The sequence below is a fragment of the Acomys russatus genome, chromosome 1, assembly GCF_903995435.1.
Source record: "Acomys russatus chromosome 1, mAcoRus1.1, whole genome shotgun sequence".
In the NCBI taxonomy this organism is placed as follows: Eukaryota; Metazoa; Chordata; class Mammalia; order Rodentia; family Muridae; genus Acomys; species Acomys russatus.
This window is the reverse complement of record NC_067137.1, coordinates 122,428,036-122,455,128: the sequence shown is the minus strand read 5'-3', so window position 1 is coordinate 122,455,128 and position 27,093 is coordinate 122,428,036. Positions and strand designations below refer to the sequence as shown.

At 50.6% G+C, this 27,093-nt stretch overlaps 1 protein-coding gene across 1 annotated transcript in view; it reads right to left on the bottom strand.

The window, feature by feature from the left end:
* Positions 1-22,100, bottom strand: part of LOC127195849 (receptor-type tyrosine-protein phosphatase N2-like) — a 123,166-nt gene extending 101,066 nt beyond the window's left edge. Inside the window, exons 1-3 of the mRNA XM_051153486.1 lie at positions 21,991-22,100; positions 15,803-15,836; positions 14,270-14,479 (exon numbers count right to left, since the gene is read on the bottom strand). Coding sequence (XP_051009443.1) covers positions 14,270-14,479; positions 15,803-15,836; positions 21,991-22,100 — 354 coding nt within the window. The remainder of the gene's footprint in view (positions 1-14,269; positions 14,480-15,802; positions 15,837-21,990) is intronic.
* Positions 22,101-27,093: the final 4,993 nt, after the last annotated feature.

The following is a 27,093-nucleotide window of genomic DNA, read 5'->3' as shown; positions in this document are numbered from 1 at the left end:
CTCCTGAGCAAGGGAGGGCAGTGAGCACAAAGTGTCCCCAGGCACCTGCCAGACCCAAGTGGTGAAGAGCCCGGTGCTCCCCCCAGGCCCATGGGACGAAGGCATGCGACTGCAGGTTGCCCTGCCTGAGGAAGGAGAGACCAGGCTGGAACTACAAGTTGTAAGTGGCTTTCACTCTACTCTTTCTTTTAATATTTTTTTAATTTTAATTTTAAATTTATGTGCATTGGTGTGATGGTGTCAGATCTTAGAGTTACAGTCAGTTGTGAGCTGCCATGTGGGTGCTGGGAATTGAACCCCAGTCCTTTGGAAGAGCAGGCAGTGCTCTTAACCACTGAGCCATCTCTCCAGCCCCCTACTCTTTCTTTTGCTTACTCACACTTACCAATTTGAACCAGTTATAATAAGGATAACCAGTAGAAGGCATGTTTAAAATTCATGACATTCTGCCGATGTGACATTTACAAAGCAGGCCTGGACAGGCCAGGAGATGCTATCTTTCTGATGAGAAAGAACACAAGAACGCCCAAAGAGAGTCGCATCATCCACAGCTTGGCTTTATTTCCACGGCTTTTATGTCACCCTAAACCAAAGGTTATGGAGACCTTCCGGTCCTAAGATTGGCTACTTTACACATCCGAACGAATCTCTCTGATGAACACTGTGGACGGAGCAAGCCTCTATTGCCTTCCTCACTCGAGGTCAAAGTACCAGCAGACCCATTATAGGCAGAATACTGTTTATTCCCCACTTGTAACAGATCCCGTCTCACTCTAAATGGTGAATCAAGTCACGTGGCCATCACCTTCCAGGTGACGTGGTTCCAGCACCTCCAGGGAGGTCTCTTGTGCTTCTTAGCCTCATACACACCAAATACACACATGGGCTTTTATACTTCTGCTTAGATGCACTCTGGCGTTCCCCCCACATCATCAGAAGCCGGCCTCCTCAGAGCTGCTCCTGAGCAGGGCTCTGAGATCATCAGAGTAGCAGCAGCTCAGAGGCCTGGTGCCTGCCACCCACCTGGCCTCCTGGCCTCTCTCTGCTGTAAGGCCCGAGCAGTATGTGCGTGCGTGCATGCGTGTGTACGTGCGTGCATGCATGCGAGTGCACGCTGTGTGAGCTGAGGTGCTGGTGCTTCACGGCATTGTGACTAAGCAAAAGTGGCACTGGGACGGCAATGTTTACCGAGCAGTACTGAGTAATGTTCCCCACTTTGCAAGATGTTTTCTCAAAATAAAACTTAAAGGCAGACACATTTTAACTGACATAAGAGAAAGATAGCTTTCGCCACTCCCCTCAATCTGGAACTGTCTCCGCAGCATCTGACGGCAGTAACAGGAAGACAGCGCCCCTGCTGCTGGCACCCCAGCCCCCCCCCCCCCCCGCCCCGTCTGAGCACACATCACAGGCAATCACAGCACAACCATATCTATGATGTTTCGGTCCATCTTGGCTCCGAAACCTATGGTAGGGCCATTCCTGCCTGTCTTCCAACCCCAGGACCTAGTATCCACAATTAGGGCTTCAAAAGATACTTGCTTGTGGCATCCAGGTAGCATGCCAGCTTACTTTGGGGGTCCTAGACACCCAACACCAGGGAGCGGTGTGAGAGCCCCCACTTGGAATGGAAGTCCAACTCTGCCACCAGCAGCCCCAGGATCCTGGCTGACACATGAGAGATCCCTGGGTTCTCGGTGGCCCTGGGAGAGGGCTGGGAATGTGATCTCCTGGCCCCACTTGGAAGCAGCTAAGGCACAGGCAGTCCCCTTCTGACTTGCAGGCAGCCCAATGCCCAGAGGTGAGGACTTGAAACTAAATCAGCCCTTAAGCTCAGCAGCTGCCAAAAGTTACTGGCTGATGTGCCCAGAGCTCCAGCGCAGCAGCGCGGCTCTCACAGACACAACTTTCCTCTTTCGCAATTGTGCCATTTCTGAGGAACAGCCCATGGAAATCTGGGGAAGAGTTGTAAAAATGAAAACACGAGGCAGAAACAGCTTAGCCACTGTGTTCACTATGCTTGACCCGAAAGTGGAAACTTACAGCTGGGTACAGTGGATGTGTCACACCCGGCCTCTTCCGAGTGTGTGTGACAGGAGGGTGGCCAACACAGAGGCACGAGGCACCTCTTCACTGCATCTTACAGGACAAGGAAACAGAACCTCTGCTTCCACATCTGAGGACTGCCACTACACCCCCCCAAATCCCAGAACAAGGAATCTCAATTGCTTCCCGGGTGGTGGTAAGGGGTGGGGGGGCTGAGGGGAGGGGTGGGGGGAAGAGGGAGTGTGTGAGGGTGTAGGGGGGTAGGTTGGGTGGGGGTGGGGTAGTGGTGGGGAGGGTTAGGGGGTAGTGGTGGGTGGGGTGGGGGTGGAGTGGGGGTTAGTGGTGGTGGGGGTAGTGGTGAGTGGGTGGGTGGGGTGAGGGGGTCGGGAGGGGGCGGTAAGGGGAGGTGGAACACAGCAGTGATTTCCAGTCTCCCTGAAGCATCAGGATCACATCCTCCGTGGGCACTCATGGCTCAGTTTCATATTCAGGCAACCTGAAATAGCCGAGTCGGTGGGAAATCAATCATTTGTCTTTTGGGGCAGCCTGGGCCTGACATGGAGTGTGGCTGGGAACACGCACTTCCCGAGAGAACTTCACCCCACCTTCCTAGCATTCTTTTTAGTGAAAGGCAATCGGCCATCATTTGTCACCACTGTCATCTTCCCCAGCGTAGGCGGCTGTAGAATGCTTCCCCCACGCGCTCTTTCAACCTCCAGGAACCACGCGCAAGGTAGTTTTCAGGAGTTGGAAGTGGCCTCCCTGCAAACGGCCGCTCTTCACGCGTCAATATCCTAGTTCAGCGTATTGACTAGTTTTCATTGATCACCCACAGGCCCCCTGCCAGGTGCTGCAGACTGTGCAGATGCGACCCTCTGGGAGACCTGGAGGAGGCTGGCCCCTCAGCCCAGTGCTGGAGGGAGGGCAGGCCAGATAAGAGCACACACACATGTGCATGTCTGCGAATGGGAAGGGTGTGAAAGGGAGAGGGGGGGAGCCACAGGACTCAGCCCGGTGCTCAGATGGGGCTGGTCCCTTGGGCCAGGATGGGGTCCAAGCACACAGGGCTGACAGATGGGAGAAGCAGGGCCTCCCTTGGGGTGGGGGTAGGGGGGTAAGGGGGGGGGGGGGTCAGAACAAAGGCTCTGAGCAGAAGAGCACAGGAGTGGTTTGAGGCTGGGAGAAGAGAGGCCTGGGATACAAAAGGTATTCAGGGTTCCATTCTGCTGCCGCTTAATTAAGCCAAAGGGCAGGGCCATGGTGTGTGTGTGTGTGTGTGGGGGGTGCTGAAGCAGCTGCTCAGAGCACTCTCGCATCATCCTGGCCCCTCTCCACTCCCCCCTCTGCTCCCTCCACCAATGCAGACCTCAGTGAGCAAGGGCGTGCTCTAGCGGGGTGACCTAGGTTCAGGTGGCCCTGTGCGAATCCCTGCATGGGGTTTCACATCTCTGTCACTGCTGAGGGTCCCCTCTGCACCTCCGTGGGACTCTGCTGTGAGGAGAGTCTGCTCCTCTGTGTGAGAGAAACTTGTGAGGGGACAATCCCCAACCCCTCTTGCTCGCTTGCTCATCCAGGGTGAGGAGATGAGCCCAGAGGGAGGACCCTGCTGGCAAGAGCGTCTTCCCACCACAGCACAGCTCTGCCGCACTGCTGAGGCCTCGCTCAATTGGAGACATGGCTTCTCAGAGCAGTGGGCAGTGCCGCACCAGCGAGGGTGCCCCGTGGGTCTTAGTGTGTTTGTCCCCATTGAATCTGGCAGAGGAGAAGAAAGCCACAGGGGTCCGGGTGGGGTTAGGATAACAGGAAATCTGCAAAGTAAGAATATCTCCATCTCAGTTAAGTGTCCTTGACTTGCTTGCAGAAAGCCTATTTTACTTTCCCCTACTCAAAAGCTTTCTGTTTCAGTGCAGGGCACTGGACATGCTTGCTGAGGGCTTTCCCATTGCTGTTCACCACTTGGCTGCAGGACATCTGATTTCCATACAAGATCATTGTGTGCATGCTTGTTTATGTAACTTTATTCTCCTTTACTGACTTTGGGGGGAAAAAAGAGAGGAATGACAGCCATTTTTAACTATATTTTAAAAAACAAAACAAATAAAATAACAGACTTCTAGCTATCCTCAGATAGCCCTTATAGCTGGTGGACTGTCGCCCTACACCAGTGTTACACATAAACTTTTCTAGTTGAGATGCTACAAGATGTTACAAAGTCACATGGTATTCCTCAAACACCATGGTATCCTGGATTTTAAGACACTCGTTTTTACTTGCTAATGTAATCATAATAACTAAATAACTGTACCATAGATGCATAGAGCCTTACATCCAGACACTTAATTTTGTTGATAGTAATGTTTCATATACTAAAACAAATCTTGTGGGTTGCAGATGTAGCTCAGTTGGTGGAGTGCTTGCTTGTGTAGTGTCCTGGGCTTTATTTTATTTTATTGTCAACTTGACACAAGCTAGAGTTTCCTGGAAAGAAGAAACCTCAACAGAGAGCATGCCTCCCTCAGGTTGGCCTGTAGAAATGTCTGCAGACCATTTTCCTTAATTTATGATTGATGTGGGAGGGTCCAGCTCGCTGTGTGTGGTGCTCACCCTGGGTCCTGGGCTGAATAAGAAAGCAAGCTGAGCAAGTTGATGAGCAGTGCCCCCCCCCCCCCCGCCACCTATCCTCCCTCTCCCCCGTCCCCCATCCCACCCCTGGCTTCTGCTTCAGCTCCTGTCCCCAGCTCCAGCTCTGACTTCCCTGAGTGACAGAAGTGTGAGCCCAGCTCCAGCTCTGACTTCCCTTAGTGACAGAAGTGTGAGCCCAGTAAACCCTCTCCCCCCTAAGCTGCTTTTGGTTATGCTGTTTTGCCGTAGCAATAAGCCAAGCGCAAACGAAGGCGCAGAACATTCACAGAGTCCTGCTTTCAGTCTCTACTACCACATAGATCAGCCATTGTGGGGCACACCTGAAATCCACGCTGGGGAGGTAGAGGCAGGAGGAGCAGAGTTCAAGGTGAGCCTGGGCTATGTGACACTGTCTCAAAACAAACAAACAAAAAACCCCAAACAACAACAACAACAACAAGACTTTAAAGTCTGCTGGTTCCTACCTCCCTCTGCGGTGGGTTCTTTTGTATAAACAGCCCACCACACTTTTCTTCTTTGTTGCTGGCAATTTTCCTAAGCAGAAACTGAACACTTGGGCATCAGAGTAAAAGTAAGGTTATCAGGCAGGGAGGGAGGGAGGGAGGGAGGAGGGGGAAGGAGGGAGGACACTGCTAAATATAGGGCTCTGGCTGTGAACAAGCAAAGTCACTCCCAGCCTTACACTGAGGCAAAGACCCACATGGTCCTCCTGCTAGGGAGACTCCTTTCCTGTGACGTCCTCATGTCCCAGGCTCTTACTTGCTCCAAGTCCTTGCACACCTTGTCTGGCTACCCTGAGCTCCCTCGGCATCTCCAGTGCCAATCGTCTTTACCAGGCACACATTAGCTCAGAGGTCCTTCACAAATGGGCTGATGCTGCTGTTCACTTCATGAGAAACGGAGCTCAGCGAGTTCCCGCTGGTTGGGGATGCTCTGCTGTTAGAAGAAATAAGCTCCCTGCTCTCAACCCAAGCTTTGCAATTCCCAGGCCTTGAGGTTGCTTGGGGCTCCTGAGGCCCGTATGTACAAGGGTTGAGGGCAGAATCCAGCACCCACTGAAGCAATGGCCCAGGGCTGGAGACAGGACAGCTCAGGGCAGATGAGGAAAGGTTCCAGTCCCCGGGGGTACCAGAGTGGAGAGTATCCTCAGCAGGCCTGGAGCGCCAAGGTTTCCTCAGCAGGTCTCATTCACACTTTCCTGGGTTGACTTTTGCAAGCTACTTGCACCTCCAGTCCTCCCTGGTCTGACTATGCAACTGCTTTTTCCACAGTTCTCTCTGTCTCTGTCTCTCTGTCTGTCTCTGTCTTTCCCTCTGTCTTTCTGTCTCTTTATCTCTGTCTCTCTGTCTCTCCCTCTCTTTCCCTCTCTCTGTCTCTGTGTCTCTGTCTCACTCTTTCTCTTTCTCTCTGTCTCTCTCTCTTTCTCTGTCTCTCTTTCCCTCTCTCTGTCTCTGTGTCTCTCTGTCTCTCTCTGTCTCTGTGTGTCTCTGTGTGTGTCTCTCCTGTCTCTGTCTCTCTGTCTTTCCCACTCTCTGTCTCTGTGTCTCTCTGTCTCTCTCTGTCTCTGTGTGTCTCTGTGTGTGTGTGTCTCTCTCTGTCTCTGTCTCTGTCAGTCCCTGTCTCTGTCTCTCTCTGTGTCTCTGTCTGTCTCTGTCTCTGTCTCTCTTTCTCTCTCTCTCTCTCTGCTTTCTGGTAAGTTGCACACCCACACTCTCTTTACCTGCCTCCTCCTCTCAGTGCCCCCTTCAGGGTTGTCATCTCCGCGTTCCTGCCATTCCTTCTTAAGCCCAGACGGGCTACCAGAGGTCTCCTGTTCGTGCAGCTTCTACCCCAGAGAACTGACGGCTGCCTATGGCAGTGGGAGTCTCCTAGCTGGGCACTCTCTCCTTGGTGTGACCTTGCGGGGCGCTGGAGGACATGTCTCTACAGATCCTTAAGGCTGGCCGGCACTAAGTACCACCCGAAGGCCTCCTTGGCATGACCTTGCAGGGCGCTGAAGGACATGTCTCTACAGACCCTTAAGGCTGGCTGGCACTAAGTGCCACCCGGAGGCCTCCTTGGCATGACCTTGCAGGGTGCTGAAGGACATGTCTCTACAGACCCTTAAGGCTGGCCAGCACTAAGTACCACCGAAGGCCTCCTTGGCATGACCTTGCGGGGCGCTGAAGGACATGTCTCTACAGACCCTTAAGGCTGGCCAGCACTAAGTACCACCCGAAGGCCTCCTTGGCATGACCTTGCGGGGCGCTGAAGGACATGTCTCTACAGACCCTTAAGGCTGGCCGGCACTAAGTACCACCCGAAGGCCTCCTTGGCATGACCTTGCGGGGTGCTGAAGGACATGTCTCTACAGACCCTTAAGGCTGGCCAGCACTAAGTACCACCCGAAGGCCTCCTTGGCATGACCTTGCGGGGTGCTGAAGGACATGTCTCTACAGACCCTTAAGGCTGGCCGGCACTAAGTACCACCCGAAGGCCTCCTTGGCATGACCTTGCGGGGTGCTGAAGGACATGTCTCTACAGACCCTTAAGGCTGGCCGGCACTAAGTACCACCCGAAGGCCCTTGACACAGGACGCCTACTCACGTCTTAGCCTCTCCAGCTACACTCCACAGAAGCTCCCCTTCTGAGGAGGGTCTGGGTGCCAGGTCATCCCTGTTGCTCCTAGCATGTGCTTTCCTTGCAGGCTATACTTCTGAGTCTTGGTTTTAAAAGCGCACCTTACTCTCTGAATTAGGATCCAAGGTCCAATGAACCCCATTTATGGGAAGATGCTTGACAAAACAGAGAGGTGTGCATCAGGACGCCATGCAACTCTGCAACCCTGCAGATCCATCACCCACCAGCACATGCTTTATAAACCCCCATATCACTTTTGGCTGTGAGTTCCAATAATAAGAAAAAAAATTTACAGAACGAACAGTGCCAAAAGGGGTAAACAAAACAGACAGAGAAAAGGATCTAGCAGTTAAGGAGACAGAAGACATTGTCCTCCTCCTCTGGTCAGTGAAAACGAGAGGCTGCCTGTCCATCAGAGTCCCACAGATAGCACTGCCCTCTCTACAGCTTGCAACCACCCTCCTAGTGCACAGCAGCCAGCTCAGAAGTCTTCTCCATTGTCCCAGCCTGAAGTGGACCTGTGATTCCTGCCTTAATGACTAACCTGGCAGATCTTCTCAGGCACTATAGAACGCTTTGCCCACACTCCTGCACTGTCCTTCCGTGACCCCCTCTGTCGGTAGGGAGGCCACTACAGACCCTGTCTGCCAGAGGACTGAGCAGCCTCGCCTGTCATCTCAGGGCCACGCCATGCCCCACACAGATGTCAGCTGCACCTAACATCTCATGTTAGTCACAGGCATGAGGCAATGGGTGTCCCTATTTCCTGTCTCCCGTAGGTCTTTCTACCATGCAAGGATTTTGGTGATAGGACAAGGCTGTCATGGAGATGGGTGAGTACTATGGTCAGAGTGCCCATCCTGGAAACTGCTGCTCTCGCATGGTCCAAGAGCAGGAGTCACTGGGGGTACAGGGAAAGTTGTGGGGCTTCTGGTGCCAGTTTTGCTCTCCTGTCAGACATGGTGGTGAGGATCTCAGCTCCTCAGGTGATTCTGTGGCCATTCATTGCAGAGCTGGCTGAGGGGACAGAATCAGAGACTGTGATGGGAAGTGAACCCCAGAACGGCATCCCTGGGTGGGTGGCGGCCAGCTGAGCAGCTCCCAATTTTGCAAGAGGCAGCTTTCTCTTAATTTTAGCAGTAAAATTAACAAGGTAAGTCATAACCCTAGCCATGCTTCAGAGAGGACTCACAGGTCCCAGAGACGTCACTTGCCTGACCTTGCCATGAGACAGCAACAGAAGCCAGAAAAGCCATGGCTAGTATAGTAAGGCTGAATTAATACCATTCATTCATTCATTCATTCATTCATTCCTATCCCTCACCCAGTGCTTCCTAGGAACTGCCAATAAGTCACACACACACACACACACACACACACACACACACACACACACAATCAAATAGCACCATGCTAACAAGAAGAAACTGTCAATCAGGCCTCGGGACACTTATGAACTAGCAACTCCAATCCCTCTTACTTCTCCACGCCTCCATAAGTGGCTTGCTATTTTAAATCATGTCTGACTGAGAGGAGTGGCCTGTGGTCTCGGATGGATAGCATATTGTACTTTGCTTACGTATCTCTCTGGCCATCTTCCAGACTTTGGTGTTCTCTCATGATCTGTCTTACTTCAAGAGCTCAGCCCAAGGAAACGTCTCTTGCCCAGGCGCCTCTGTAGAACACCATGCAGCCACTGATTTTTGGAACTATGCACGTAGAAAGTTTACAGTTTATGGAAGAAGAATTTTCCCTCTGGAAAAAATGCTCAGGCTGGGTTTGCTAAAGCTCAGCATACAGGGCGTGGACACATGCGCCTTAGACGTGGGGGGCTGATGGGCAACTTTGCTTTTTGGCACACTTCCTTGAATGGTTATGTTCCAACCTAAAGACACATGCAATTTGGTACCAATTAAATAATCATTTAGCATCTGCTTAATTTATAGCAAGGCGCAGTAATGTTTCAGGACATCATAGACCCTGGAAGAGCAGGAGGAGACCACCTTGGAGGTGCTGGCTGCACTTGCATGGGGAAGGCAGTAAGAATTCTACCTATACTTGGTAATGTTTGCAAAGACACACTAGAAACACCCCAATTCTCAGGGCTGAGTATTCAGTAAGCAGAACTGTCACTAGCAACATGGCTTGTCAGGGTATCTGCCTAATTTTGAAGCAGGAGTGGGATTTGCACAAAAATATTATTTCAGCCTGAAAATTTACTCATAAAAAGCCAGAACAGCTATCAGAAAACACATAGCGGAGTCAAATGGAAAAGGCTTTCCTAAAACTTGTGGTGGGGTCAAGTGTATGGGGGGGGGGGCGGGGAGAGATCCACTGTTTCTGACTTAATTAGAAGGCATCCAATCCGTGCCCCACTTGCACGACTAGTGATTACACCAATTATGAAAAACTGAACTCACCTAGACAAAGAAGGGTCCGTTAATTCTTCGGAGAAGGAATGGACGGGTACCTTGTCCTCTCCTATGAAACCCCGCTTCCTCAGCAGAGGTGAGCGGGCTTATCAACACAAGCGGCAGAGCACCCCAAAGAACACCACTCACATGGCTTGGTCGTTACATTAGCAATCACTAGCTGAGGGGAGCCGCAGTAACCAGGGTGCACGCCCAATGGCTCTATTTGCAGGCAGTCCTACGGCCTGATGCACCCTTTCCTCTGAGTTTGGTTCCAAAGGCCTCCAAGTACACAAGGAAGCCTGCCGGGTGTTGTGAAATAAACCATCAAAAGAAAAGTTGCTGAACATTCTGCAGGAGTCTCTGGCCTTGTGTCAGGGAGGGAGAGTGGGCTAGCAGAATACTAAAGTCGCTGCTCAGAGATGATCAAAGCCTCAAAAAAAAAAAAAAAAAAATGGATGCAACATTCAAAGGGACTCAGAGAGAGAAAAAGGGGAGAATGTCTTGTAATCATCTAACAACTTATTTTTGGCCCAGTTTTTACCCAATCACCCTCCATAGAACTAGGACACCTGCACGAATAAGAGGCAAGAAGTACCCTAGTGCCAACCATCGTGGATTTGTGCCTTTCAGTGCCTGGGCACCTATGTGTGCATACAGGGATATGATCATGCACATGTGCACACACACAGCATATGAAGCTGATTTGAGGGAAAAAACCAGTAAAGAAAGATGTTTCTTTGAGATGACGAAGGACAGATTTAGTGCAAGCACGTATTATAAATATGTAAGAAAAGTGACACTTACTGAAACAAGGGTGAAAGTTCTGTGGAAGTACACAGTGATGGTGAACTTAAATATGTGTTTTAGCTGTGGGGCCCAAAATTGAAAAGCATGAACAAGTTAGCCTTCACTGGATTATCTGACACGACCGATACCTTGGAACAAGATCAAAAGTAAGGCATACCGAGAATGTGAGGTCAGAGAGAGAGAGAGAGAGAGAGAGAGAGAGAGAGAGAGAGAGAGAGAGAGAGAGAGCGAGCGCTCAGAAGTTGAGAAAGCTCCCTGCTCGTCCAGATGGTCAGAATTTGTATGTTGGGTGTCTCACAACCACCTACAGCTCTAGCTCTGACACCCTTCTCTGGCTTCTGTGGGTTCCAGCACACCTATATGCTCTCTCTCTCTCTCTCTCTCTCTCTCTCTCTCTCTCTCTCTCTCTCACACACACACACACACAAACACACACACACAGATATGGGTATATACATATAAATGCATGAGAAGAAAAAAATGAACATGTTTAGAGATATTGGAAATGCAGCCTAATAGTTCCCACTGCAGACTGGCTTGAGACCACTTCAGGAGTCGCACCCTGTGCCTCCCATGGTTCCGTGCATGGGTGGCAGTGGTGGAGGACACAGCCTGCCCACCTGTGCTGCAGAAGGTGCTGCGTACAGGGCCAACGACAGGAGGGGCCTCCCAGTCCCTGTGGGGACGCTCCTCCCACCAGACTGACCCTGGTGCTATCTACCATGAGGATTCTCTTTTTGGGCTGTGAGGAGAAAGTTACAGCCAGGGTCTATATGTGCTGCCCACAGAACCTTATCTCTGTTCCTCCCCTTTTTGCACAGTCAGAATAGCTGTGCTCTGTGTTGTGCCCTCCCTATGTAAACATTTGGCTCTGTCACTTCCAAGGTGATATCACATTTTTGTTAGCGACCACACTTAGTTGCACTGTTGTTACCAACATCCCTGGGTAACTTTTAACCTACTTACATCATAGCCTTTTCCCCCTTTTATAAACTTAAAATAATGAATTTTTTTCTGTCATGTCCCCATGAAATAAAGACCAGTGGCAAATTGTTCTATTGTCCCTGTGATCACTGAAGAAAAGTGTAACAAATCCTATTCACAGTCACAATTACAGAATAAGCAAACATGGAAGCACAAATACCTCTCTCATAAGTATATTCATATATATATATATGAATTGGCAATGAAATCTATGGTAGGCAAGTACTCTACAGATGTACAAAGATTTAGTAGTAGATACATTAATTCAAGAAGACCCTTTCCCTGAAATTATTGTGTATGTGCGCATGCATGCGCGCGCGTGTGTGTGTGTGTGTGTGTGTAGGTCAAAGGATAACCATGGGAATTGCTTCTCTCCTTTCACTGTGTTGGTTCTGGGCATAGGTACTTTCACTAGCTGAGACATCTCACAGGCGCTCAAGTGGCTTTTTTTTTTTTAACATTTAAGAAGATTTTTTTTTTAAGTGAAAGGTTGTAAAGCCATAAAGCCCCATCAACGGATCCACACTTGCTTCATGTTTCCACACAGCTGTTCCTTGACGACGCACAATTACGAGCCCTCAGTGCACCCAGCTAGGCCCAAAGCTGAGGCCTGCCCTGCTGAAAACAAGCCAAAGCAACATGTGCACCTAGTACATGGCCCTCCTAAGAAGTTGATGGGACGGGAGCAGACGCCATCATGTCAGGGCAGCTTGCTCTGATAGTGCTTAGCAAGGACTTCATAAACAAACCCAACAGAAAATTTCTCAAACATTTCACTTCCAATTTTTTCCTAGATTATATTTTTGAAGGAAAAGTTTCCCCCTGTCTTTTCCTTTTATTAATCTGGATTGAAGAAAAGCACACATTTCATTTATTGTCGGATTACAGATTCTTATTAAACAAACCAGAACTCATTATAAAATCAATATCAACTTAACCACCATGCCCCAGGAGGAACACAAAAAAGGTCACTCTGAGAAATTCAAACAGTTTTCTTGCTGCAAGGACGTGATTTTAATTACAGATACTATTAATTAGAGCTGTCACTGGGAAGAGTTGTTGCTGTTGTTAATTATCACAAACTCAGTCCTAAGCATGCATTTTCTACTCACAATTTTGTAAAAATTAGTCATTTCTGCATGCAAGTCCAATCTTTCATTCTATCAATATTTTATATTTGAATTTCAAAGTATATCAAAGGATGCCATGCTCTCTGGAACCCTCTGTCCGTATGATCTCTGTCTCTCACACAGAACTGGCAAGTGTGAAGTGTTATTATTTATTTATGCTCTGACACTAGCTTGGCCCTGGGGACCTGGCATCCTGTATTGATGGTCTTGCTCAATAGAATTTCTGGGTAAATTCTTACTAGTTTATGTGACATTTTTTTCAGGCTGCTTCTTCAAACATGGCTTTCTTTGGCTTTGAAGCAAAGCTGTGTGCTATGTGCCTGAAATGCCATCTTCAAGCATTTGAAGTTACCATTTCTTTATAGGAAAAAGATCATCCTGACCAGGCATGTGACCCCCCTTCAGAAAACCAGAGGCTTTCTCCATTCAGCGATGATGATAAGAAATTTGAAATGGGAGCAAAGGCTGTCTCCTCATCTCTTTTAAGCACAGGAGCTTTATAAATTCTTCTCAACTTGCCACGTGGGGCAGAAGCAGAGCAGCCACAGAGCAAGAGGCAGCCATCTCAGACTAGACGGGGTGGCTACTGGGTGGTCAGGCTATTTCCTGGGAGACCCTGAGAGCTCACTGAAGTAACTTGGACAACAGGACAGCCAGCGTTTGCTTTATATATTGTGACACGAGAATTACTGACAAGACATTACACAGCACAGCCATGTGATTAGGAAAGACAAAGGATCCCATAAATGAGAGAAAAATCTTACTAATGCATATTGATTAAGCCTTCAGAAGTAGCAATCGAGTAAGTTATTGTATATTCCTAAATAGGAAATGTTTATATTATATTGATATTTTATATTAAGAAAATTGAATTTCCTGACTTCTATTCTACATCTCCTGGGCTTGCATTGCGGCTGAGTAAAGTCACAGTTTCATTATGGAATGCCATTAATTATGAAACATACAATACAGAACTCCCCAAAATTATGGGATGTTGATTATGCCTCTTGTGCTTTGAATCTGCCTCTCATATGTCTCCAGGCCTCTGGTCTATCTCCAGGCGTGTTGCTTGCCTGTCTGTACTTCTAGCACACAGCAGCCACTGCTGACTCATGAAGATGTATGCACTTTACGTCCCATTTATCCACATTAGGTTTCACTTTATCCAAATAATAGCAGAGGGTGGCAACGGATCAGGTCAAAAGATCCCTTGCTATAAGACCCCAAGGAAGTTGATGACTTGAGAGCCATCTTCAGATGTCTACACAACCAGTTCCTCTTGCAACTGTGCCCTTGTTTCATTAATAGTAGCCAAATTAAGATAACAGATAATGCATAATTCATGTATTGTACTTTTTCCACATTTCTAATTAGCAGCCCACTTTCACAGCTAACACAAGACCGTCCAAGAACGGTGTGTTAGATTAATACAGAGCCATAAAATTGTGGTTGCAAGGTCTTTACATGAATGCTAAGGAGAGGTTTCAAATTGTCATCATAGAAGAGTCCAAGCTATGAATTAATGAAAGAGCTTAGAGAATGAGGGGCGGGGCGAACAGACTGCCCCAGGCCCCCAAGTCAAGGGTAGTAAATCCAACAGAGCACTTTCAAAAGTCTGTTTCTTACCTGGTAGGCTTCGGTGGCATCTGCACTGGGGTCACCTCCTAGTCCAGACAACTTGCCCTTCAGCTTGTGGTGTGAGTTGTGGCGGAGACAGTAGGCAAGGCTGGAGGCCAGGAGAACCCCCAGGATGCAAGCGATGGAGAGGAAGGTGAGCACGATGAACTTGGTAGAGTCCTCCTCCTCTTCCTGGTGGGGCAAGAGCCTTCCTTTCTGCTGAGGAGGAGGAGGAGGACAGGTTAGTATTCAAGGACCTTTGACTCCAGCAAGCAGACCATCCCCTCCGCGCACGCCACGCGCGTACAACCCCACACTTATCAGGACATCAACACACTGGGGAAGGGGTTGCGTTGCGCAGGGGCGCTTTCGGGAGGAAGTTCCAGCAACACACAGCACCTCCAAACTGTCAAGCTTAAGGCAAGGGCAACTCCAATGGCTGCCTCAAGTAAAACCAAGTGTACATCCTTTCTTATCAGATACAGAATTTGTCCAGAGCATGTAGCTCAGCACGCGCTTGGCAAGAGGTAAAGTGTGAACAGAACTAAATACTCCCCAGACCCAGTAGAGAGCACTGGTCTGAGTCATCATAGCCGTGTGTGTGTGTGTGTGTGTGTGTGTGTGTGTGTGTGTGTGTGTGCGCGCGCGCGCGCGCGTGGCATTCTGTGGGCTAGTCCAACCAGCTCAGTCACTCTCTACTCTATAGGCACCTGAGTAATGAAGGAACCTTAAAAAGCGAGCAGGTATTTAAGAATAGCCCTTGGAAAGCTCACTTCTCATCTTGCTGGGGGAGTAGGTGAGAAAATCCTTCCGTGCCTGTCACTCAACTGCAGGGCAGATAGCCAGACAGCGCCCCCTCCCCCTCATTAGCTTCATTAGGAGGTGTATTAGCAACAATTAAACACGCCACAGGAAAATGGAAGGGCCGCAGGCAAATCGCCCAGGACTCCCGGCCAGCAACCCCCACAATTACTCGGGGAAATGAATGGAAGAGCACGCCCCTGCCTCCGTCCTGGTTGCTACAAGGGGAGAACAATTAGCAAACTCCTTTCCGCCACCTAATTTCGCGTGGTAACAAAATGGATTTTTTTTTCCCCATGAATGCCTGGCCGGCCTATTCATTATCTCTCTTCTATTAGTAATTTTCTGCTCCGCTTTCAGCCTCCCAACTCTTCGCTTCCTCCAGCCTCTGAGTGTACACAGTGTCTCTTATGTCAGCCCAGGCCCATTTTTATCTTGTAATCATAAAGGCCACCAAAGCAATTATCGCTGGTCTTGACTGGAAAAGCTGGTCATTAATTAGCCTGCTTTTGCCTTCGGTGCGCGGATTAGCGGGCTCCGGGACCGAGTTAATGGAAACGCGGGTTAAATGAGAAAAAACGCTGGGATTTCCTGCCTGGGTGCACGGCTTGGTTCTGCTTGCCTCTGGACCGGGGAGGTTCCTGGGCTGCAGTAATGGATGGAACAGAGGAGAAGAGGCCAGGCAGAGGGGACCATGGGGAGGGGACCAGGAGACCTAGAGCACGGACGTGGACACCTCACCCAGGCCTGAGTGGCCAGCAGCGGGTGGCTGCTTCTGGACAAGAGAACACAGGGACGTGGAGAAAGCTGTGAGACCCTTGCTCTTCTGGCTTCCGCTCCCCTTTCCACTCCCGCCCACACAGGAGCTTCGAGAAAGAAGTCGCTGAAGAGCCCCACCCCCATCCCTAACTCAGCGCAAGTCCCCCACTCCGGTTTCCAAAGTGCACTTCTTTGCCTAGCACCTGCAGGAGCCCAGAAACACATAAATAACCCTTTTGGCCAGGGCTCCGTGGCCCGCATGGCTGTCCTTCTCACAAGGCAGGCAACTGGCTGCAGTTTGCACAAGAACAAACTCTTTCTTCCCGTAAAGTTCCCGGGCAGTGGGTCCCTGTATCACTCGCAAAACGGAGGAGGGGTGCAACTCCCCAGGGTTCAGTGTGGCCCTAGGTGTGCCAGGACACCGGAGGAGCTGGTCACACTCAGCCCCATCAGTAGTTGCTTTCCTGCCTCCCCCGACTTCCTAGCTCTTCTCAGCAAATCACAACAAATATGGTACTAGGGTGACAATACCAGGCACCCCACCTTGCCCCTGAGCTACCGAAAGGCTCCCTGAGCCAAGGTACAGGCTAGGCTTGGGGTGGACAGGCCACGGTCACATGGCGCTGGAACCCTAACCCTAACCTTCCTAACTTTCTGGCTTCTCACACGAAGCTCCTCAGATTTAGGTTCTTAGATAGCTTGAAGTTACCTGCTCTGCTGGGCCATGCTGTGTGGCATCCTGGTCAGTACACCCTGCGCAGGCAGGACTCGCAGTTCCACAAAGCCCAGAGTAAGAGCACAAATGCTGCCAGGTTGAGAGAGAGACACTGGGCACTCCAGAGCCACAGGAAGAGGCCAGTGATTCTCCTACAGGTGAACCTGGTCCCAGCCTGTGGAGCAACCAGACCCAGTGAAAAGCCCCAGACTGCACCTAAAAAGAGGAGGCGTCCCAGTGCAGCAAGCTTTGTCCTTCTCAGATTCAGTTTTAACCGGTTGCTGCCTGGGCTCCCTCTTGCTGCCTTTCCCTTGGGGCACTGGGATTTACTGAGACCGAACCCCAATCGCCAAGGAGAGAGCCTCATTCTCCTCAGTGGGCCCCTGAAGGAGAACTGAAGAGAGCAGGGCCTGCTGTTCATCTGATTATTCCAGTCTTTGCCCTCTTCTGCCCTCTGCCCGGCCTTGAGGAGTGGCTGGTACCTAGAGTCACTTGTACTCCTGCCCCCAGATCCCCTTAGCCAACCTGGTAGGGGGGTCCCCACCCCTGGCAGAGGACCTGTGGGGTGGGAGTCATGGAGACACCAGATCTGAAGCTAGGGGCTTCAGGGGCCCCAGGGTGGGAGAGCACCCTGGATGGTGAGCAGAGTGGACCCCCGTCTTCGAGTCAATATATGTATAATATTGAGGTCTGGATTTCAACTGGCTGATGGCATTTCAACGTGGAAACAATCTGTTAGGGATTCTCTACCTGGCAAAAGCGCCCTGCCCTGGAGGGTTGAAGTGGGCTGGCGAAGCACTGCTAGCAGTGGGTCAGACTGTAAGAATGCTGGAAGAAATAAAAATTTCTAGAATTTCTTGTTTAATGACAGCTGAGCATCCTCTTCTAGGTATGGTGACTGAGTTCGCATAAGCTCATATCTCCTTTCTTTTGTGGAGCTAAGTAATGAATTTAAAAATGCTTGCTCAGTAACTAGGAGCCTCAAGAGAAAAAAAAATGTGAGCCTGTTGGAAGCTTAAATGTGAGTTTGCACCTGTGCCAACCCCAAGTGCAGCTGATGTGTGCCCTGGTCCCTCTTGCAGTGGAGACTTCCCAAAGAGGATGAGCAGCTTGGTGTGGACCACAGGCGGCTTTCCCAGGCCTCCCGGAAGACAGCCCAGACTAATTAGAGACATCTTATCAGTCTTGACTTGAAATTGAAAGAAAATGATGTTTAAATATTTATAACTTTGACATTTACAGTCAGATGTCTTTTAAAAGCAGCAGAGCACCTTCTGCACAGTGAAGCTCTTTCTGAAAGTTTGGAGTAGCACATTCTCGGAAGCAAGTGGTTGGGGTGCCGGGGGAGCATCCGGGATGCAGGAGGAGACACACCTCACTGTCAAGTCCTGGGCAGCAGGAACAGGGCAGATTTTAAAAAATAATCAGGAACAATTGGCTCCGGGTTGCATCAGCTCAGAGGCACCCTCAGGTGGGGCCAGCTGCAACCTTGAGCTTGTCTTGCTACCATAGGTACCTGCAACATCTCAAAATCAGAGCATGCAGTACTGCAAAAGCCGAGAGGCAACGTCAGTGTGGGAGTGGGGGAGTCGGTTTGTGGACTTGCACTTAGTAGTCGGTCTACAGCCCATGCCCTAGTAGAGGTCAGCATTCCCACCCCTGCCTGTGATGCACTTGTGGGCTATCAGTGACATGTCTTCTGAGCCATCCTTGACAATCACCCTACAACTTTTTTTTTAATGTTGTGTGGTAAGCTGAGGGGTGAGGGATTCTATACCTAGAGTCAATTGTGAGAGCTAAGCCACACCAATACAGAACTTCATGGTGAACAAATGCGGCCATGGTAGAGAGGCAAAATGTTTCCTCTTGGCTCTGTAACATAACCAGTTCACAAGAGCTCTATGTCTAAGTCTCTGACTTGCAGTTTAAAATCTGCTTGCACACACACACACACACACACACACATGCACGCACGCACGCACGCATGCACACACACAGAGTTATGAGCACAAACATACAGGTTCATTAATACTAAATTTCTGTTGTTGGCATACTCATTGTAGCATTTCTAAAGAATTTGATTTGCAGCCATACTCTGGCTCCAGCCTGTTAGCACCCCCAACACACAAAACACTTTGGTTTTTGAAGGCCTTTACAAAGATAAGATGCAGGGCATGTCCCCTCCCTCTCTTTTAGGGACCTGTGTCATTATGACTGCAGAGCCTTCCCCCTGTGAAACAGAAATGAGTCTCGGAGACTACTAATGAGTTACTATAACAAGTTTGTCTTTGGCCGGCTAGATGAGTGTTTTAGAGATTTTATTTGAAATTTTCTTTCTAAATTTACTAAGATATATTTATTAAAATATAGTTAATATCACCTTAAGCCTGATCACAATTTTTAGTGAAGCATTTTTTTTTCTAAGCTTGGACTAGTGACCAAACTTAAAAATGGGGAGGGAGAGGAGTGCCTTGAAATATTTTAAAGTATTTTTTTTAAAGCTGTTAACTGAACTATTTTTAATTTGGAATTTGCCACAGAATTCTAATAAATGAGAGAAGTCAGGCGGAAATAATCGTGTATTAATTCTCTGCATTACAAAATCTTTTCAGAAGCTATTATCAGAGCAAGAGGCACTGCAGTCTGAATTCGGGGTGGGAGAGGGCCTTTGTGCAGCTGAAAGCCATTGTTCCCTCTTCAGATGAAATTGTACTTGCAAATCTGCCATTCAAATAGCCAAAAAAAAGAAGGGGGGGGCTTATATGGTCAAAAGAATCCCCCAAGAAATAATTATTTTCAAACATAAACTTCAATGAAAATAAGTTATGTGTTGTTTTTAAAAATAGGCTGTTTGCTTAATTTTCCAGGCATACACATAAGTGAATATACAAAAGATAATAACTTATTTGCTGTCTTGAAGCACTCCTAAAATAGTTGTTCTAGAAAAATGCTCTGTTTTAAGATAGGGAAGATTCATAATAGTGATGTTGAAAGCGAGGAGACGCAGTTTCTGTGAACTCGTTTTTAGCATTGCTTGTTAACCAAAAATCGTCCAGAATGGAAGAGCCAGCCAGCCAGCGGAGAACATGCCAAAATGGATCTTTCCAAAGAGGAAACCTTGCATTTTTCTGATCCATTGGCTGCGTTTTCATTACATCAGACATCAAAAGTCGCCGTGTACCCTCCGCCGGTGCACTCTCAGGCCTGTGTTTTCGCCTGTTTGGTGCCTGAGGCCTGGAGTGGCCAACACTCATGCCATCTTGGTCAGGAGTTTTCTAGGGTAATGTCCTGCTGTTGAAGGGGGACATTTGGCCATATTGTCCAGTCCAGTCCAGTCCCGTGCTCGCCCCAACCCCAAGAAACAACTCCCTTCAAGGATGGGTTATCTTTTTTTTTTTTTTTTTTAATTTTTCATCTTCAGGCTCTCCGCAGGCCACGAAGGCCTTATCTGGAGACTTGCCTAGCTGGTCAGGACCAGATTGCGGACAGAGTCCCAGCAGAGCTTCGGATCAAGGGAGGCGGAAGGCGGCAGTCACCAATCCCCTCCCCCACACCGGGAGTCTGACCCGCATAGGCCTCCTCTTTCTCACCCCTGTTTCCCTGTCCCTTCCCCCCCCCCCCTTCACTAATTCCCAAGATCCCTGCAGAGGTCGTGGAGATCAGACCACGGCGCAGGGCACAAAAGGTCGAGGGTTCCTGGGAGCCTCGGGTATTCACAGCCCTGAGAGGGTCCTAGCAGGGACAATGCCGAGGCCCAGCCTTCTTGGCCACAAAGCGCGCGCCGGCCAGCCGAGGGGGGAAGGATTAATGTCCCCAACAACGCCCGTTTCCATCCAAGAATACCCAAAGTATCACAGCACTACCATGGTAGACCGGCACTCCCCACCCGGGCCACGGTGCTCTTGGGAGCCGAGTTGGGCATACAGGCTGGGGGCGGGCGGGCATTTCCTCCTGTGTGGGTGAAGAGAAAAGAGCTTTCACCTCTTTTCTCTGCTTCCTCACATTTGCTTTATCCCTAAAATCTGTCGATCCTGGCTTGGTAAAAACCCTTCGGACCACTAAGCCCTTCACTCCAGACCAGGAAGGCTCTCTGTTTCCTGTAGGACGAGCGGTGCCGGGTATCTAGTGAGGCCCGAGGTCTCCTTACTTCGATGCATCAAGTGAAGAACAGGGCAGAAGCGTTCAGTGGGATAGGACCCGGCGGGCAGAGGCACGGTGCGGCTCGACAGGTGGACTGCCCCGCACGGATAGTTCTGCCGTGTACAGGGCCCTGGCAACCCCGAGACTGGCCCCTCTTCCTTCAAGCAATCTAGCCCGAAGCGTCGCGGTGCAACGAAGAAGCAATGGGACTTTGGCTTTAAAAGTCAATGCTGTTGATTTGGGGATCTACCCAGCTATCTAGGGGAACAGCTTTCTTAAGAGCAAATCAGGCGGGTTTTCAGAACCAAACCGACAGTTAGAAATGAAAGAAATAAGCTCTTGTTCAAACAGCTCTGAGTCAGAAGTTTCTCTGGCGAGTGCGCGACCGCCCCACCTGGCGGGGGTTCTCGGATAGATAAGGCGTGGGGAAAGGCGCAGGTTCCCGTCGCGGGAGGGAAGGTAGAAACTGGAAGGTGAGTCTTTGAGAGGCTGGGCTGGGGGTGGGGGTGGGGGGTGGGGTGGAGCGACGGGTGGCAGAGGACTTGGCACTCTCCTGGACCGCCCCACCTGCTTCTCTAGCGCTCCGCCCCAGGCCCACTTGGTCCTCTTAACTCGCTGCCAGCTGGGATGCCCGGATGGCACAGAGGCACACTTCGAGACCCCAGAGAGGAGAGCAAAGAGATTTCCAAAATGCGGCCAGAGGAAACCGCCCCCACACTGAGTCCTCTCTGTGCTCATCCTGCCCTTCATCCACCCCCCCCCCTCTTTCCTCATCATACCATCCTCCATCTCTGTTGCCCACAGCACCTCTCATCCTCGAGGCCGGTTTCTCCAAGTTCTGAATTTCCCAGAGAGCTATCCTTGCGACAAGCCGAGAAGAGTACTCGAGGGGAGAAGTCTTACAGTCCACCGCCCCACTCTTCCCCGGGGAAGTCTCCTGGAGGCGCAGGCCCAGGGCATTTGTCTCGCCCTTCTAATCTGTGCGCTCGGAAAGAACTGCCACCGTGGGCGCTCCGCCTCAGACCTGGAGATAATTCCAAACGCAGGTCTTTCCTGGCCGAACCTTTAACAAGTGTCCTGCGGCAAGCCAATTATCCCCCGAATTAGGCAAGATGCCCAGGTCCTATATCTGGGCCCCTCACGCACATCCTCAACCCTTGGAAGGGTCTGTTCCGCGCCCTGCCACCACCGTGCTTGGTGATGCCCTGGGTTATCCACTCTTCTTGATCCCTTTTGCCCCACCCCACTCCTGTCTCCTCTGCTAGGGCCCACCCGACTGCCCCTCTCAGTGACAGGGCTGGCCATCCTCGGTTACCTGCAGCTGAGCGGACGCTGGGTGCCCAAGAGAGCAGGAAGAGGTGGGGGTGTGCGCCCGGCCGAGCGGCTTTGGGGCTCAGTAGCCGCGGCCGCTGGAGACAGCGCCATCATCGCAACCAACCGCTTCTCTGCACTGGAGTCACTGACGAGCCGGGCCATCCAGCTTCTGACCACAAACTTCTCAGGCGGGTGGAGACAAAGGTACCGCGCGTCCCAGCAGCAGCAGCAGCGCGGTGGCTCTCTCTCAGAGCCGGCGGGTGCTAGCAGTTCTGTGAGGCCTCTCTGGGCAGCCCGGCGTGCTCCGCCCCAGCCCAGCCCCCTGGCTAGGTGCGATGGGCCCCGATGCTACGTGGGCGGGTGCAGGGCCGAGCTTGGGACGGTCCCCGCAGGGCGGCCGGCCGCGCGCGCAGCTCCAACCCGCACGGCCGCCGCGCCCCGCCTTATATCCGGCCCTGCGCGCACCCGGCCGGCGGCGGCGGCGACGGCGGCGGCGGCGGCGGCGGCGCGGCTCGCGGCCCAGCCACCGGTTGCTATAGCGATGTCGTCGATCGCCCCCCCCCCCCAACACACACACACATGTTGCTGACAGCAATTGGCTAAGGGGCCGTGGCACTCCATACACCCTCATCCGCCCAAGACTATGAATGGACATAAGCTTTGTCAGTCATTGGTACAGGGCTGGAGCCAAGGCCTTCACCGGTTCTTTCTTTCAGTCTTTTCTTTCACCCAGGAGTTGCAGTTCATTCTGGCCAAGTTCAGAGTAGCACTAGGGCGAGGGAGTGAGGCCTTGGCTGGAAAACTGCTCTTTGCTTATGGCAGGGGAAGCGCTGGGCAGAAACTCTCCAAGAGAAAAAAAAATTACAGTAAACCAAGCCTTTTCTCTCCTTTCCAAACAGAAGATATTTATTACTTGGGGACCTTCCCACACACACTGTACGGGAACCACAGTTTCTAAGACCCAGGTGCTCATAGGAAGCAGTCTGTTGAGAACAGGCACTTATGAGACTTTGCCACTGTTTGGTCTAGGCAGATTGATAAGATGACCTGCTAGCCTAACATGCTAGCGACATGAGACTGCAGTGAAAACCTAGCTGTTCTTCCTGCATCCTTAAGCTCTGGTCCTCACACCCTAAATGACCACCCTCCCTGCTGTGTGTGTGTGTGTGTGTGTGTGTGTGTGTGTGTGTGTGACACAGGACCTTTCCAGTCGCTGGAGCATACCCAATTACTTGACCCCCAGCGCCGACGTGGAGCCTGGTGGAGTCCAGTGGGTTTGTGCCAGCCAAGAGGTCTCCAGAGCCCTTCCCGGGTTCCTACTCTTCGCTATGGTGTCAAGCTCCTGGATTCTTCCTTCTCACAATCTTAGTCCCCAATCCTTCTTTGCCCCAGGGGCAAGGCCACAGGTTGGACACCCTGGTGCGCTGTGCCCCCTACCCCCACACAGAGCGGCCAGAGAGCCTAAACCCAACATCTGTGCGTACAATGCGCTCTTCAAGGCCCACAGCTGCAGAAACAAGAGGAAGAAAGGGAAAGTGTGGGGGAGCAGATCCTGTCATACGCAGATGACAGTCTGCTGAGGGAGAGCTCTTTAGTTCCTCTTTTTCTGGAAACCCCGACGCGCCTCCCCCATCTCTTCTCCTGCCTCCTTCCCATTGTTCCCTGCACTTTTGGGACAGCTGGAGACCAAGGCTCACACCACCCGTCACCCCCCACTTCTACCCTGCTGTACACCCGAAGAAGGCCCAGAGCCTACTCCTGAACCCTCAGACAAACTCTGCTGCCCCCACTGCAAAACAAGCCTCAAAAGGTTGGTATAGCCTTTTCATCCATGGGGCAAAGGGCGGGAGTTCCAGCGCCCAGGCAGGGCCAGGCTCCCAAAAAGAGGGCCCAGTGCTAGCAAGTGCCTGCTTCTCCCGGGTGCTGCTTCTCAGGGACGACTTCCTCTGGTCTCAGGCTTAAACTCTTTTGTTTAGTTAGTTTTAATTTACAGGGGCTGATGGAGGGAGCTCCAGAGTCCTGGGGTGCCCCATTCTTGTAGGCCTGAGTTGATTACATGAGGCAGCTGGTGGTTTCATGGGGAAGGTACATTTCAGGGGTGGCAAAGAGGAGAAACCCGGCTTTTCATGGTAGTGACTTCCATAAAACAGCAGGTGAGGAGGAGTTAATTAGCTGGTCTATGGAGTACCCCTATGCCAGAGGACAGTCCCTGTAGACCCTCATTAAAATTAGTAGCTGCATGGTGACCCTCTCTGAGGCCCTCCATCAGGTTCACTAGAGAGAAGTGGGTCCCCTCTGTTGTCCCTCAGCAGGCCCAGGACTCAGCGGTGCACTGTCATGGGAAAGACCAGGTTGTGGTAGCTCCCTTCAAAGCCTATCACCCTCAGGGCTCAGTCTACTTGAGTGCCTGGTGCCTTCAGTTCCCAATAAGCCTCCAAAGCTACGCTTGGTTCAGCCTTGAGCTGAGAACCAGGAAGGAAAAGAGTGCAAGAGTGTGGGGCAGGGCAGGCCAGAGTTCTACCTCACAAGAACGGGGAGTCTGAGCAAGGCCTGGAGGAGGGGACCTGCCGCCCTCAGCCTCTCTGGCAACCTGGTCTCTCCATAGCAAGGAGCAAAGGCCTATGTGTAAGCAAGCTGCCGTGCTGCCGCAGCCGCCGCCTCCTCCTCCTCCTCTTTCTTTTCCCCTCCCCTTCTCTTCCTCCTCCTCTTCCCCTCCCCTTCTCCTCCTCCTCCTACCCCTCCCACTCTCCTCTTTTTATCCCCACCTCCCTATCCTTCCCCCCCACTGGACTTGGAGAATGACAGAAGACTTGGACCAGGATCACAGACTTTCTCTTTGTGATGAGAAGTTCAGCCTCCCAGGTACTGTGTGCACCCTTAGGGTGAGAGGGATCCATCACTCAACACCAACGAAAGGACGCGCCCTGTCCCAAGCTCACCCTTTGCAAGGTCAGGATACCGGGCTCTCCTACTTCAGCCACAGTGATGAGAGGTCATAGAGGGTGGGGCACAGCCGGGTAACACAGGGACCTGCAGCCCAGGCACAGGCACTAGGCGCCCAGGAGATCTGGGCGGGGCAGAGGAGTCTAGGGCGCGCACGCGCGGGTTCTGGCTTATAGGACCACTCACAGCCTACTGGAGTTCACGGCCCTGTGTGCTCTGGCCTGAGAGCTAGCACTGTGAACTCGGAGGGAGGGAGGCGGTGCACTGAGAGGCTGGGACATCCCAAGACTCGTTTCTCGAGTTTGATGGTCCAGGCCTTTGCTCCAAGTGGCAGGGACCCTGGGGTCACTTCCGCAGGCCAGAGAAGAGCGCGAAAGCCCAGGCAGGCAGCCAGCTTGGTTTTTCCACAAACATCAAGAGACATGGAAATCTGTGAGTAGACACATTTGTTTTACTTTAGTTCCCCAGAGTCCCAAAAGGCTCCTTCACCTGCGATGTCTGAGAACCATGGTCCAGATTTAGCTGGAACGCAATAGCGACCTGCCTTTCCCTGTGCTTCGAGGGAAAATGGGTGCGTGCGGCTTTGGTCAGCTTTTTAACGGTGAAGTGGCCTTGAAGTCACCTTGCAGTCGTTGCTATCTAGAAAAGTGTATTTTCTGACCAGCGACCTGTGCTTCTGCCTGCTGCGGGAAGCTGGGCTCTGAAGTGGAGAGCCCGAGATGTACACACATTCCGGCAGGGTGTGAGTGGACAGAGCTGGTCCGCGCTGACAGCCAGACACACTTGCTGTCGGGGTGGGGGGTGGGAGGGGGGGTGGGGATGGGGCGGGGGAGGCGCAGAGGAGAAAGAGTTTGTACTTCACATGAGGACGCTCTCCGCCTAGAAACTAATAAACCGACCCACAAGGGACTTGTTTGTTCCCTCCGTTTTCAATTCTTGTTTCCAGGCCCTGAACAGAAGTTCCTCAACCATTGTTACTCAGCAGTGCCCACGAAGGATACTGCTACTGTTTCCTGAGTCATGAAAGCTTAGTTCTCACATCATAATGCATTTCATTGAATGGGGTTTCAGCAACATTTGTAGAAAAAAAATTTAAACAACACAAAATATATATGAGACATATTGCTTGAAATCTTTTATAGATGACAGATGGGTATATTATTTATATAGAAGTTAGGAATGGTTGGCTGATGAATAAATAAATAAATAAATCTAGCATATAGAAAGCTCCCTAACTTACAAAATTCTGAAACAATATAGTTTAAAAAGATTTATTCGCCTCTGCGAATCCTTTGTTAATTAAAGTGCATTTTACATTTGTCATGTGTGAAACTAACTTGCTGAAATAAGAATCTCACTTTCCATGTCGGGGTCAGAGTGACCTTCAAGAGCACTCACTGGCTACAACACGTGGACTTGGTAAAGAAAACGTAGTTTTACAAAATAGAGGAAGGCTGTATGGGCGACACACTTGTGGCAAGGCAAAACATTCTCTCAGGAAGTTTAAATGCTATGGTAAAAGTAGACAATGTCTAAAAGTGTGGACTAAACCAATTGTGTTTTAAAAAGCAAACACTATTTATAGCTCATATATAGTATTTAACATGCCTTTGATTTAGGGATCCATTTATAAAAACATGAATTTAAATTAATTAAAAGTGAAACCCGAGCTTTAAAAAAAATTTTAGCGCCTTTCTCACATAGAAAAGTGAATGACAGTTTGTGATAAGCATTAGTGGTTTTTGTGGGGAGTCAGGGTGCCTGTCTGGGTCAGCTTCCCAGGGAGCTGTGGTGTTTTGCATTGCCACTGAGGGAAAGGCACAACTCAGCCCCGGGGGACTGCAACATCTTGTCAGTGAGGTTTCCCCTGCCAAGGACCATCTTTGGGAGACAGCAGCTCAGCCTGTGGTGCCATGAGGGCCAGCCACCCCACAGATTAATCATGGTCAACCCAAGAACAGGTGCTCCTCCCTGGGGGCCTGCTCTTTGCTTCTGAGCAGTTGTTGGGCATGGTTCCTGAGGTGGCGCCCCCATTTCAAAATCAGGAGAAACTGACACACCCTGAAATTATTCACTGAAATGTTTCACCTGATCTTAATGGAAAACAAATAATTCTTTAACCAACACACAAAAAAGGTTTTCTTTTCTTTCTTCCTTTTTC